The following is a 15,758-nucleotide window of genomic DNA, read 5'->3' as shown; positions in this document are numbered from 1 at the left end:
TACATACCTACACAGCTTTCCATGGTTTACCCCAGACGCTTCACATGCCTTGATTCAATCCACTGACAACACGTCAACCCCGGTATACCACATCGCTCCAATTCACTCTATTCCTTGCCCTCCTTTCACCCTCCTGCATGTTCAGGCCCCGATCACACAAAATCTTTTTCACTCCATCTTTCCACCTCCAATTTGGTCTCCCTCTTCTCCTCGTTCCCTCCACCTCCGACACATATATCCTCTTGGTCAGTCTTTCCTCACTCATTCTCTCCATGTGCCCAAACCACTTCAAAACACCCTCTTCTGCTCTCTCAACCACGCTCTTTTTATTTCCACACATCTCTCTTACCCTTACGTTACTCACTCGATCAAACCACCTCACACCACACATTGTCCTCAAACATCTCATTTCCAGCACATCCATCCTCCTGCGCACAACTCTATCCATAGCCCACGCCTCACAACCATACAACATTGTTGGAACCACTATTCCTTCAAACATACCCATTTTTGCTTTCCGAGATAATGTTCTCGACTTCCACACATTCTTCAAGGCCCCCAGAATTTTCGCCCCCTCCCCCACCCTATGATCCACTTCCGCTTCCATGGTTCCATCCGCTGCTAGATCCACTCCCAGATATCTAAAACACTTATGTATATCTCTCTTTTTAAACCAGGTATTCCCAATCACCAGTCCTTTTTCAGCACACAAATCTACAAGCTCCTCACCATTTCCATTTACTACACTGAACACCCACTTTACACCAATTATTCCCTCAACTGCCACATTACTCACCTTTGCATTCAAATCACCCATCACTAAAACCCGGTCTCATGCATCAAATCTGCTAACACACTCACTCAGCTGCTCCCAAAGCACTTGCCTCTTGTGATCTTTCTTGTCATGCCCAGGTACATAGGCACCAATAATCACCAATCTCTCACCATCCACTTTCAGTTTTACCCATATCATTCTAGTTTACTTTTATACACTCTGTCACATACTCCCACAACTCCTACTTCAGGAGCAGTGATACTCCTTCCTTTGCTCTTGTCCTCTCACCAACCTCTGACTTTACTCTCAAACCATTCCCAAACCACTCCTCCCCTTTACCCTTGAGCTACATTTCACTTAGAGTCAAAACATTCAGGTTCCTTTCCTCAAACATACTACCTGTTCTCCTTTTTTCTCATCTTGGTTACATCCATACATATTTAGATACCCCAATCTGAGCCTTCAAGGAGGATGATTACTCCTTGTGTGACTCCTGTTTCCCCTTTTAGAAAGTTAAAGTACAAGGATGGGAGGGTTTCTAGTCCCCCGCTCCCGTCCCCCATAGTCGCCCTCTTTGACATGCGGGGAATGCGTGGGAAGTATTCTTTCTCCCCTATTATTATTGTTATTATTATTACTACTACTACTATTATTGAATATGCTTTTGGCCATGAGGTGGATGACAGAGAAAAAATATAGCAAGTGTTTTTGTAGCAACTTAGTTTGTGTCAGCAGTTTTGGTGCAAGTGGTCAGGCATTAGTGATAGTAGATATGAATGCAAATGTGGATAATGTGACAGTTGAGGGTATGATTGGGGATAGGGTATGTAGTGAGGTGAATAGAAATGTGGAGCAGCTTGTGGAGTTGTCTGCTGAAAAAGGACTGATGATTTTGAATACTTGGTTCAAAAAGAGTAACATGCATGAGTATATGTGGAGGAGAAAAGATGGTAAGCAGGTGGCAAATGAGAGTTTGGGTGATTTTCAACAAATTTTAAGGAAAATGGGAAAATGTTTTGGAAGGAGGTTGATAGAGTGGAAAAAACTGGGGAACAAATGGGAAACCTGGTAAAGAAAGCAAATGAGCAAGAGGTAACAGGCAGTGATGAGGTGAAAAGGAGATGGAGTGAGTACTGTTGAATCTGTTTGATGATAGGGTGGTAGATATAGGATGTTTGGTTTGGGAGGTATTTGAAGTGAAAGAGTCAATGGAAATGGGCTGGAGAAAAGAGAAGAATTGTTGAAAGCCATGCATAAGATGAAATGTGGTAAGGTGGCTTGTGTGGATGATATTGCAATTGAATATCTTTAGGAAAGGGTGTGACTGTTGTTGATTGGTTGGCTGGAATTTTCATTGTGTGTATAAATCCGGTTGAAGATCCTGAAGATTAGCAAAATGCTTGTACAGTGTTATTGTATAAAGGCAAGGAATATAAGGGTGAATGTTAGAATGAAGATTGGCAACATGCTTGTATAGTGCCATTGTATAGAGGCAAGGAGTACAAGGGTGGATGTTAGAATTACAGAGGTATTCAGTTGTTGAGAGTGAACTAGGTAACTTTTATGGGAGGGTGGTGATTGACAGGGTGGTGGCATGCACAGAACATCCAGCTGGGGAGGAACAGTGGTTTTAGAAGTGGAAGAGGATTTGTGGATCAGATGTTTGCAATGAAGAATGTGTGTGAGAAATACTTAGAGAAACAGAAGAATGTGTATGTGGCATTTATGAAATTAGAGAAAGCATATTATAACATTAGTAGAAATCCTCTGTGGAAGGTACTATGCATGTATGGTGTGGGAAGAAAGCTGTAAGAAGCTAATGATGAGTTTTTAGTAAGAGAGTAAGGCATGTGTTAGCAGCTAGAGAGGAGGGTGAGAGGTTATAGCGTAGGTCCTTAGGAGGGGAGTTAGTGAATTTCACATCATTTTCATACAATAAAATCTTTTGGCTTCATTTCCAATCATTTATGGATTAAGATAAAGCCATAGACTTTTGGCAGAGGATAAAATTTTTACATTTATAGATAGCTCTATTATAATGAACTTTATCTAGAGAGTGTCATTGTCTTATGCCCGGTGAAATCTCTTAGAGACCCATTGGACATACCCAGAAGATGAGGAAACCTTGTATTTGCTCACCCAGGAACTTTAAAACCCCCTTTGGCAAGGAATATTTCTATATGGATTTAGAAACTCATTTCATTGGCTCATCCTGGGCTTTACACTGGAGCACATGATGCGAGAAGGTGGTCTATTCCTTAGCCAACCTCAAAGCCTTCCATTGGAGAAAATCACGAAAAGTGTTCTTTGGCAGACGTCTTCTGTTTTCTTCAAATGGTACTGTAACTTAGTTTAGTTATTGCACATCTTCCCTGAGTGGGTATGGGGATTGCTTTTTCAGGATTGTCAGTGTACTTCCTGTTCACTATTTATTTTCTTCTTTGCCTCTTGATTTGGTTGCTTCTGAAAATTTTCCTCAAACCCATCTCCTTGTTGGTATCCTCTCATGCTTGTTGAACAGACCCCAGAGTAAAGAATTATAGGTTTTTAAGATTGAAAAGGCATTTCTTTCTGAAGCTGTGTATCACAAGCATTTTTTTTTTCTGGTTTTGCTTCACACTGCCCCCCCCCCCCTTTATTTTTTTTGTTGAAAACCTTTGCCTTGACATCTTGAACCTGCAAGTGGTGAGCTATGATACACTGGACATAAGTTGATGACATTAGTCCAGTGGTGGACAAAGATTGACTGATGGCAAGCCTGGAACAAGTGAGATGCCATGATTGTGATTATGTGCTTTAAGCAAAGTGTGAAAGAAGGCTTGCATTTTCTCATCAGAATTACCGAGGGTTGGAAGGTCCAGACCCATAGTTTCTAAGAGAATATATCTCATACTCGTGGGAACTGCTTCATATAGAAAAGGTTTTCAGTTTTTGAAACTTACCTGCTGAAGGTGACATTTGCTTCTTTTTGATAAAACTCTCACCTTAGTTTATGAAAGAAATGAGAGGTAGAGTTTCTTGATTATAATTTGGTTTCATAAGTTGATGATATTAGTCCAGTGGTGGACACACATTGACTGATGGCAAGCTTGGAACAAGTGAGATGCCATGATTGTGATTATGTGCTTTAAGCAAAGTGTGAAAGAAGGCTTGTGTTTTCTCATCGCAGTTACTGAGGGTTGGAAGGTCCAGACCCATAGTTTCCAAAAGAATATATCCCATACTCGTGGGAACTGCTTCATATGGAAAAGGTTTTCAGTTTTTGAAACTTACCTGCTGAAGGTGACATTTGCTTCTTTTTGATAAAACTCTCACCTTAATTTATGGAAGAAATGAGAGGTAGAGTTTCTTGATTATGATTTGGTTACATTGTTAATTTCACTCAAGTTATATGGCTTCTTGCAGGAATTAAAGGTTTGCTTAGTGAAAGTGGAAGAAGACGAATACGTGAAGCACAGCGAAGAAGAGAACTTGAAGAAAGCCGCATGTGGGGAAGAGAAGATAGAATTGTAGATGACGGACCAAAGAACCCATGGGGAGCACTTGCGCAGAACTGGGGACGAAAGGAGAGTCAGGAAGAGGACAGATTTGATTATCAAGCACTCCTTCGGCAGCACCAGAAACATGGTACAGTATCAAGTGAATTTCTGTTGCTTATAGATTCATTTCATGTACTAGTGACATTGAATGTTTTTATGATTTATTACACCTAATTACTTCTACCACATGAAATAGCAGGAGGAACAAATGAACAAAGGCCATGTTTATGTACATCCACTGTTAATAGCATTGATTGGACTAATTTAAGAAAAAGATTGCCTTTCCATTCCATCATCTAGAAATTGAAATACAAGAAGTGGACAGTATCCAGCTGCCTGCTCTCACCCCACTTACTTGCTTTCTGTGACATAAAGGGAGTTCATGGAAAGTATTTATTCTCCCTTACAGTGAACATACATGAAAAGATTATTATTCTTGGTTAGATTACTGCCTCTGCTTATCATGTTGCAGAAGCTAGTGTAATGGTAATGGAAGCATACATCCCCTCTTTTTTAATGATGACTGTTTCTTCCTGTCTTTGATTTCAACATTCCTGTTTTTGGACAAGGGACTTGGCTTACCAGGCCTAGAAAAATCCTCCTTCCTCAGACTTGTGTTCAACATTCTTCTTTGCTGAAAAGCATTGAACTTGGGTTATCCATGATATAAAACATGCTTTTATCTGAAGGAAGTGCAAGAACCTCTCCTCTTCATGTACTGATAGGTCTATCTGGGTCCTTAACCAAAAGCATCCATAACAATATCTCTTGTCTGCCTTTCCTTTGCTTTTCCGATGCTTTTGCTTTGACAGTACTGTTGCTCTTTCTTCCATTGATAAAACAACTGTTTTTGGATTTTTTCTCTTCAAACTCCACCTTGGATGATTAACTTCATTTACTAATTCTATGCCCCTGCCTATAAATTCTTTCCTTAGTCCAAAAAGCACTTTCTGCTGTGGACACAAGCGAGACAATTGGACCAGATGGCATCCATCCTCTTGTCCTCTTTTCTTTCTAAGAAACATGCTTTGATATAGTCTATTTCAGAGAATTTTGACTGTTCTAACTCTTCTTGCTGTCATCCTGTTTCTTTGACTTCTATATCCAAAGTCTTTGAATCTCTTCGAAACTCCAATATCCTGAAATTTCTTGAAGCTCACTTCTATTTGATCACCAGGATGGCTTTTGTGAGGCAAGATCCTCCAGTTATATCGTCGTTTATCTTGCTAATATCTGTTAATCTCTGAGAGCCTCCAAATTATCTTAATATTGTAGCCCTTGATGTGTCAAAAGCTTTTGATGGGTAGGGCATCAAGTTCTAACCTCCAAGCTCAACTTTTGCTTTTCTCTATCACTTTGTTCCATGATATGTAGCTTCCTCCTAGGCAGATTTGTCTTTCCTCTTTTCCCGTCAACAGTAGTGTGCTGCTGGGTTGTCTTGTCTGCTATATTCTTGTTTTTTTTAGCATTATCATTTCTTCAGCCTTTTGTCTGCGATCGTCAACTCAGGACAACAGTTCACTATGAAGAATGGTGGAAGTCAGCAGCAAATAGAAAAGTTTGAACAGCCTCTGCCATTGGCTAAAATTTTTATGATCAGAAAATGGCCTTGAGAACCCAGATAGTTTTGTTTCTTCCTGCACCTAAGTTTGAACACCTCATACACAACAATGAGCAGTTCACTCTGTAATGTCACCCTTCTAATGATTTACATATCTTTTCTCTTTTATACCTTTATTTAAACTTTAATATATGTAACTTATGGACATCATATGGATGCCACGGGCACCCAGTAGGTGTTGCCATCTACCCATGCCAAGTGAAAGGTCCCTATCATGACTGACTCATTTGCCTGCTGATGCCACCAATATTTATTTGCTTTGTCGCTGTCTCCCGCATTTGCGAGGTAGCGCAAGGAAACAGACGAAAGAAATGGCCCAACCCACCCCCATACACATGTATATACATACGTCCACACACACAAATATACATACCTACACAGCTTTCCATGGTTTACCCCAGACGCTTCACATGCCCCGATTCAATCCACTGACAGCACGTCAACCCCGGTATACCACATCGCTCCAATTCACTCTATTCCTTGCCCTCCTTTCACCCTCCTGCATGTTCAGGCCCCGATCACACAAAATCTTTTTCACTCCATCTTTCCACCTCCAATTTGGTCTCCCTCTTCTCCTCGTTCCCTCCACCTCCGACACATATATCCTCTTGGTCAATCTTTCCTCACTCATTCTCTCCATGTGCCCAAACCATTTCAAAACACCCTCTTCTGCTCTCTCAACCACGCTCTTTTTATTTCCACACATCTCTCTTACCCTTACGTTACTTACTCGATCAAACCACCTCACACCACACATTGTCCTCAAACATCTCATTTCCAGCACATCCATCCTCCTGCGCACAACTCTATCCATAGCCCACGCCTCGCAACCATACAACATTGTTGGAACCACTATTCCTTCAAACATACCCATTTTTGCTTTCCGAGATAATGTTCTCGACTTCCACACATTCTTCAAGGCTCCCAGAATTTTCGCCCCCTCCCCCACCCTATGATCCACTTCCGCTTCCATGGTTCCATCCGCTGCCAGATCCACTCCCAGATATCTAAAACACTTCACTTCCTCCAGTTTTTCTCCATTCAAACTCACCTCCCAATTAGCTTGTCCCTCAACCGTCCTGAACCTAATTACCTTGCTCTTAATCACATTTACTCTCAGCTTTCTTCTTTCACACACTTTACTAAACTCAGTCACCAGCACTGTATCATCAGCGAACAACAACTGATTTACTTCCCAAGCCCTCTCATCCATAACAGACTGCATATTTGGCCCTCTCCAAAACTCTTGCGTTCATCTCCCTAACAACCCCATCCATAAACATATTATACAACCATGGAGACATCATGCACCCACTGCAAACCGACATTAACTGGGAACCAATCACTTTCCTCTCTTCCTACTTGTACACATGCCTGACATCCTTGATAAAAGATGTTCACTGCTTCTAGCAACTTACCTCCCACACCATATACTCTTAATGCCTTCCACAGAGTATCTCTATCAACTCTTATCATATGCCTTCTCCAGATCCATAAATGCTACATACAAATCCATCTGTTTTTCTAAGTAATTCTTACATACATTCTTCAAAGCAAGCACCTGATCCACACATTCTCTGCCACTTCTGAAACCACACTGCTCCTCCTTAATCTGATGCTCTGTAAATGCCTTTACCCTCTCAGTCACTACCCTCCCATACACTTACCCAGGAATACTCAACAAACTTATACTTCTGTAATTTGAACACTTACCTTTATCCCCTTTACCATTTTACAATGGCACTATGCATGCATTCCACCAATCCTCAGGCACTTAACTATAAATACATTGAATATCCTTACCAACCAGTCAACAACACAGTCACCCCTTTTTTAATAAATTCCACTGGAATACCATTCAAACCCATCACCGTGCTGGCTTTCATCTTCCACAAAGCTTTCACTACCTCTTCTCTGTTTACCAAACCATTCTCCCTGACCCTCTCAGTATGCACACCACCTTGACCAGAACACCCTATATCTGCCACTCAAGCACATTCAACAAACCTTCAAAATACTCACTCCATCTCCTTCTCACTTCACCATTACTTGTTATTACCTCTCCATTATCCCCCTTCACCAATGTTCTCATTTTTTTCTCTTGTGTTACGCACTTTATTTTCCTCCTTCCAAAATATCTTTTTTATTTTATATTTATTTATAATACTTTGTTGCTGTCTCCCATGTTAGCGAGGCAACACAAGGAAACAGACGAAAGAATGGCCCAAGCCACCCACATACACATGTATATACATACACGTCCACACACGCACATAAATGTACCTATACATCTCACCATATATATATACATACACACAGAGACATATACATATATACACATGTACATAATTCATACTGTCTGCCCTTATTCATTTCCGTCGCCACCTCGCCACAAATGAAATGACAAACCCCTCCCCTTGCATGTGTGTGAGGTAGCGCTAGGAAAAGACAACAAAGGCCACATTCGTTCACATTCAGTCTCTAGCTGTCATGCATAATGCACTGAAACCACAGCTCCCTTTCCACATCCAGGCCCAACAAAACTTTCCATGGTTTACCCCAGACGCTTCACATGCCCTGGTTCAATCCATTGACAGCACGTCGACCCCGGTATACCACATCATTCCACCCTCCTGCATGTTCAGGCCCCAATCATTCAAAATCTTTTTCAGTCCATCTTTCCTCCTAAAATTTGGTCTCCCACTTTTCCTCATTCCCTCCACCTCCGACACATTTATCCTCTTTGTCAATCTTTCCTCACTCATTCTCTCCATATGACCAAACCATTTCATTACACCCTCTTCTGCTCTCTCAAACACACTCTTTTTATTACCACACATCTCTCTTACCTGTTCATTACTTACTCAATCAAACCACCTCACACCTCATATTGTCCTCAATCATCTCATTTCCAACTCATCCATCCTCTGCACAACCTTATCTATAGCCCATGCCTTGCAACCATATAACATTGTGGGATCTACTATTCCTTCAAATATAGTCATAATTGCTCTCCAAGGTAATGTTCTGGCCTTCCACACATTCTTCATTGCTCCCAGAACCTTTGCCCCCTCCCCCACCCTATGATTCACTTCTGCTTCCATGGTTCCATCAGCTGCCAAATCCACTCCCAGATATCTAAAACACTTCACTTCCTCCATTTTTTCTCCATTCAAACATACCTCTCAATTGACTTGTCCCTCAACCCTACTGTACCTAATAACCTTGCTCTTATTCACATTTACTCTCAGCTTTCTTCATTCACACACTTTACCAAACTCAGTCACCAGCTTCTGCAGTTTCTCACCCGAATCAGCCACCAGCGCTTTATTATCAGCGAACAACAACTGACTCACTTACCAATCTCTCTCATCCATGACAGACTGCATACTTGCCCCTCTTTCCAAAACTCTTGCGTTCATCTCCCTAACAACCCAATCCCCAAACAAATTAAACAACCATGGAGACATCACACACCCCTGCCACAAACCAAGATTCACCGAGAACCAATCACTTTCCTCTCTTCCTACACATACACATGCCTTACATCCTCAATAAAAACTTTTCATTGCTTCTAACAACTTGCCTCCCACACCATATATTAATATCTTTCACAGAGCATCTCTATCAACTATATCATATGCCTTCTCCAGATCCATAAATGCTACTTACAAATCCATTTGCTTTTCTAAGTATTTCTCACGTACATTCTTCAAAGCTAACACCTGATCCACACATCCTCTACCACTTCTGAAGCCACACTGCTCTTCCCCAATCTGATGCTCTGTACATGCCTTCACCCTCTCAATCAATACCCTCCCATGTAATTTCCAAGGAATACTCAACAATCATATACCTCTGTAATTTGAGCACTCACTTTTATCCCCTTTGCCTTTGTACAATGGCACTATGCAAGCATTCTGCCAATCCTCAGGCACCACACCATGAGTCATACATACATTAAATAACCTTACCAACCATTCAACAATACAATCACCCCCTATTTTGATAAATTCCACTGCAATACCATCCAAGCCTGCTGTCTTGCCGGCTTTCATCTTCCACAAAGCTTTCACTGCCTCTTCTCTGTTTACCAAATCATTCTCCCTAACCCTCTCACTTTGCATGCCACCTCGACGAAAACACCCTATATCTGCCACTTTATCATCAAACACATTCAACAAACCTTCAAAATACTCCATCTCCTTACATCACCACTACTTGTTATCACCTCCCCATTATACCCTTCACTGATTTTCCCATTTGTTCCCTTGTCTTATGCACTTTATTTACCTCCTTCCGAAACATCTTTTTATTCTCCCTAAAATTTAATAACACTTTCTCACCCCAACTCTCATTTGCCCTCTTTTTCACCTCTTGCACCTTTCTCTTGACCTCCTGCCTCTTTCTTTTATACATCTCCCAGTCATTTGCATTATTTCCCTACAAAAATTGTCCCAATGCCTCTCTCTTCTCTTTCACTAATAATCTTACTTCTTCATCCCACCACTCACTACCCTTTCTAATCTGCCCACCTCCCATGTATCTCATGCCACAGGTATCTTTTGTGCAAGCCATCACTGCTTCCCTAAATACATCCCATTCCAGCCCCACTTCCCTTACGTCCTTTGTTCTCACCTTTTTCCATTCTGTACTCAGTCTCTCCCGGTACTTCCTCGCACGTCTCCTTCCCAAGCTCACTTACTCTCACCACTCTCTTCACCCCAGCATTCTCTCTTCTTTTCTGAAAGCCTCTACAAATCTTCACTGTCGCTTCCACAAAATAATGATATATGTGTCAGAGGTGGAGGAAACGAGAAGTTGGGGACCAAACTGGAGATGGAAGGATGGAGTGAAAAATATTTTGAGCAATTGTGGCCTGAGCATACAGGAGGGTGAGAGTCGTGCATGTGAAATGTCTGGGGTAAATCATGTAAAGGTCTGTGGGGCCTGGCTGTGGATAGGGAGGTGAGGTTTCGGTGTGTTACACATGACAACTAAAGACTGAGTGTGAACGAATGTGGCCTCTTTTATGTGTTTTCATGGTGCTACCTCACTGAAGCAGGGGGCAGCGATGCTGTTTCCTGTGGGGTGGGGTGGCACCAGGAATGAATTAGAGGCAAGTAAGTATGAATATGTACATGTTCTTTTTTGTATTATTTTGCTTTGTCGCTGTCTCCCGTGTTAGCGAGATAGTGCAAGGAAACAGACGAAAGAATGGCCCAACCCACCCACATACACATGTATATACATACACATCCACACATGCAAATATACATACCTATACATCTCAACATATATACACACACACAGACATATACATATATACACATGTACATAATTCATACTGTCTGCCTTTATTCATTCCCTTTGCCACCCCGCCACACATGAAATGATAACCCCCTCCCCCCTCATGTGCGCGACGTAGCGCTAGGAAGACAACAAAGGCCCCATTCATTCACACTTAATCTCTAGCTGTCATGTAATAATGCACCGAGACCACAGCTCCCTTTCCACATCCAGGCCCCACAGAACTTTCCATGGTTTACCCCAGACGCTTCACATGCCCTGGTTTAATCCATTGACAGCATGTCGACCCCGGTATACCACATCGTTCCAATTCACTCTATTCCTTGCCTGCCTTTCACCCTCCTGCATGCTTAGGCCCCGATCACTCAAAATCTTTTTCACTCCATCTTTCCACCTCCAATTTGGTCTCCCACTTCTCCTCGTTCCCTCCACCTCTGACACATATATCCTCTTGGTCAATCTTTCCTCACTCATTCTCTCCATGTGACCAAACCATTTCAAAACACCCTCTTCTGCTCTCTCAACCACACTCTTTTTATTACCACACATCTCTCTTACCCTATTATTACTTACTCGATCAAACCACCTCACACCACATATTGTCCTCAGACATCTCATTTCCAGCCCATCCACCCTCCTCCGCACAACTCTATCTCAAGCCCACACCTTGCAACCATATAACATTGTTGGAACTACTATTCCTTCAAACTTACCCATTTTTGCTTTCCGAGATAATGTCCTCGACTTCCATACATTCTTCAATGCTCCCAAAACTTTTGCCCCCCTCCCCCCACCCTATGATTCACTTTTGCTTCCATGGTTCCATCTTCTGCCAAATCTACTCCCAGATATCTAAAACACTTCACTCCCGCCAGTTTTTCTCCATTCAAACTTACCTCCCAATTGACTTGACCCTTAACCCTACTGTACCTAATAACCTTGCTCTTATGCACATTTACTCTCCAGATGCTTCACATGCCCTAGTTCAGTCTGTTGACAGCATGCCAACACCGGTATACCATATTGTTCTGATTCATTCTATTCCTTGCACGCCTCTCACCCCCTGTATGTTCAGGTCCCAATCACCCAAAATCTTTTTCATTCCATCCTTCCGCTTCCCATTTGGTCTCCTGCTTTTCCTTGATCCCTCCACCTTTGACACATATATCCTCTTTGTCAATCTTTCCTCACTCATTCTCTCCATATCTCCAAACCATTTGAACACACCCTCTTCTGTTATCTCCACCATACTCTTTTTATTTCCTCATATCTCTCTTACCCTTTCATTACTTACTTGATCAAACTACCTCACACCACATATTGTCCTCAAACATTGAACTTCCAACACATCCACCCTCCTCTGTACAATCCTATCTATAGCCGATGCCTTGCAACCATAAAACATTGTTGGAACTACTATTTCTTCAACCATACTCATTTTTGCTCTTCAAGATAATGTTCTCTCCTTCCACACATTTTTCATCGCTCCCAGTTCCTTCGCCCCCTACCTCACCCTGCAACTCGCTTCTGCTTCTCTGATTCTATCTCCTGCTAAGTCCACTCCCAGATATTTAAAACACTTCACTTCCAATTTTTCTCCATTCAAACTTACATCCCATTTAACTGGTCCCTCAACCCTACTGAACTTAATAACCTTAATCTTATTCACATTTACTCTCTACTTTCTCCTTTCACACACTTTTCCAAACTCAGTCACCAACTTCTACAGTTTCTCACACAAATCAGCCACCAGAGCTGTATCATCGGCGAACAACAACTGACTCACTTCCCAGGCCGTCTCATCCCCAACCAACTGCATACTCGCCCCTCTCTCCAAAACTCTAGCACTTACTTCCCTTACCACCCCATCTATAAACAAATTAAACAACCATGGGGACGTCACACACCTCTGCCGCAGACCAGCCTTTACTGGGAACATATCACTCTCCCTTCTTCCTACTCTTGGAGGCTAAGGTGAAGATGTGTTGAGGTTTTCAAAAAAGAAGAGAATGTCATGGGGAAGAGAGTGGTGAGAGTAAGTAAGCTTGGAAAGGAGACTTGCATGAGGAAGTACTAGGAGAGATTAAGTGTAGGATGGCAAAAGGTGAGAGCAAAAGATGTGAAGGGAGTGGGTGAGGAATGGGATGTTTGTAGGGGTGCAGTTATGGCACGTGCGAGAGATGCATGTTGCATGAGAAAGGTGGGAGGTGGGCAGATTAGCAAGGGTAGTGAGTGGTGGGATGAAGAAATTAAGTTGTTAGTGAAAGAGAAATGAGAGGTGTTTGGACGATTTTTGCAGGGAAGTAGTGCAAATGACTGGGAGATGTATAAAAGAAAGCAGCAGGAGGTCAAAAGAAAGGTGCAAGAGGTGAAAGAGAGGGCAAATGAGAGTTGGGTAATAAAGTATCATTAAGTTACAGGGAGAATAGAAGATGTTTTGAAAGGAGGTAAATAATGTGCGTAAGACAAGGGAACAAATGGGAACATTGGCGAAGGGGGCAAATGGGGTGGTAATAACAAGCAGTGATGAAGTGAGGGGATAGAGTGAGTAAACTATGAACAGGTCTGTGGGGTCTGGATGCGGATAGGGAGCTGTGGTTTCAGTGCATTACACATGACAACTGGAGAATGGGTGCATGGATGTGGCCTTTCTTCATCTGTTTTTTGGCATTACCTCACTAACACATGGGGTGGCATTACTGTTTCAGCACAAAAATCAACAAGCTCTTCTCCATTTCTAGTCATAACACAATACCTCATGCATACCAATTATACCCTCATTTGGCACCTTACTCACCTTCGTATTTAAATCACCTATCACTTGTATCCAGTCTCATGCACCAAAACTGCTGACACACCCACTCAGCTGCTCCCAAATTACTTGCTTCTCATGACCAGGTGCTTAACCACCAGTAATCACCCATCTCTTGCCACCCACCTTCATTTTTACCAAAATCAGTCTAGAATTTACTTCCTTACACTTTATCACATACTCCCACAACTCCTGCTTTAGGAATAGTGCTACTCCTTCCAAAGTCTGTCCTCTCACTAACCCTTGACTTTACTGTGAAGATGTTTTGAAACCAGTCTTCACCTTTACCCCTGAGCTTTGTTTTGCTTAGAGCCAGAACAACCAGGTTTCTTTCCTCAAGCATACTACCTATTTCTCCTTTCTTCTCATCTTGGTTACATCCACACACATCCAGACACCCCAATCTGAGCCTTAGAGGAGGATGAGCACTTCCCGCTTGACTCTTGTTTCCTCTTTTAGAAATTGAAACACAAGAAGGGAAGGATTTTCATCCCTCACTCCCACCCCTTTTAGTTGCCTTCTACAACACTACCCAGAAGTAGAGGAGAAAGGATTCTACCTCCACATTCCCCACATGTCATAGAAGTTGATAAAATGGGCTGGAAACAGAAGAAAGAGTCAAGCTGGGGGTGCTCATCCTCTGTGAAGGCTCAGATTGGGGGTATCTGAATGTGTGTGGATGTAACCAAGATGAGAAGAGAGGAGGGATAGGTAGTATGTTTGAGGAAAGAAACCTGGATGTTCTGGATGAGTGAAACGAAGCTCAAGGGTAAAGGGGAAGATATTATACTTTGTCGCTGTCTCCCGCGTTTGCGAGGTAGCGCAAGGAAACAGACGAAAGAAATGACCCAACCCCCCCCCATACACATGTATATACATACGTCCACACGTGCAAATATACATACCTACACAGCTTTCCATGCCTTGATTCAATCCACTGACAGCACGTCAACCCCAGTATACCACATCGCTCCAATTCACTCTATTCCTTGCCCTCCTTTCACCCTCCTGCATGTTCAGGCCCCGATCACACAAAATCTTTTTCACTCCATCTTTCCACCTCCAATTTGGTCTCCCTCTTCTCCTTGTTCCCTCCACCTCCGACACATATATCCTCTTGGTCAATCTTTCCTCACTCATCCTCTCCATGTGCCCAAACCACTTCAAAACACCCTCCTCTGCTCTCTCAACCACGCTCTTTTTATTTCCACACATCTCTCTTACCCTTACGTTACTCACTCGATCAAACCACCTCACACCACACATTGTCCTCAAACATCTCATTTCCAGCACATCCATCCTCCTGCGCACAACTCTATCCATAGCCCACGCCTCGCAACCATACAACATTGTTGGAACCACTATTCCTTCAAACATACACATTTTTGCTTTCCGAGATAATGTTCTCGACTTCCACACATTCGTCAAGGCCCCCAGAATTTTCGCCCCCTCCCCCACCCTATGATCCACTTCCGCTTCCATGGTTCCATCCGCTGCCAGATCCACTCCCAGATATCTAAAACACTTCACTTCCTCCAGTTTTTCTCCATTCAAACTCACCTCCCAATTGACTTGACCCTCAACCTTACTGTACCTAATAACCTTGCTCTTATTCACATTTACTCTTAACTTTCTTCTTCCACACACTTTACCAAATTCAGTCACCAGCTTCTGCAGTTTCTCACATGAATCAGCCACCAG

General features: G+C 42.5%; 1 protein-coding gene across 1 annotated transcript in view; it reads left to right on the top strand.

The window, feature by feature from the left end:
- LOC139754417 (uncharacterized) overlaps positions 1-15,758 on the top strand; it is an 87,010-nt gene that overhangs the window by 56,391 nt on the left and 14,861 nt on the right. The window contains exon 7 of the mRNA XM_071671694.1: positions 4,181-4,481. Coding sequence (XP_071527795.1) covers positions 4,181-4,481 — 301 coding nt within the window. The remainder of the gene's footprint in view (positions 1-4,180; positions 4,482-15,758) is intronic.

The sequence above is a fragment of the Panulirus ornatus genome, chromosome 17 (assembly GCF_036320965.1).
Source record: "Panulirus ornatus isolate Po-2019 chromosome 17, ASM3632096v1, whole genome shotgun sequence".
In the NCBI taxonomy this organism is placed as follows: domain Eukaryota; kingdom Metazoa; phylum Arthropoda; class Malacostraca; order Decapoda; family Palinuridae; genus Panulirus; species Panulirus ornatus.
This window is presented reverse-complemented; position numbering and strand designations above follow the sequence as displayed.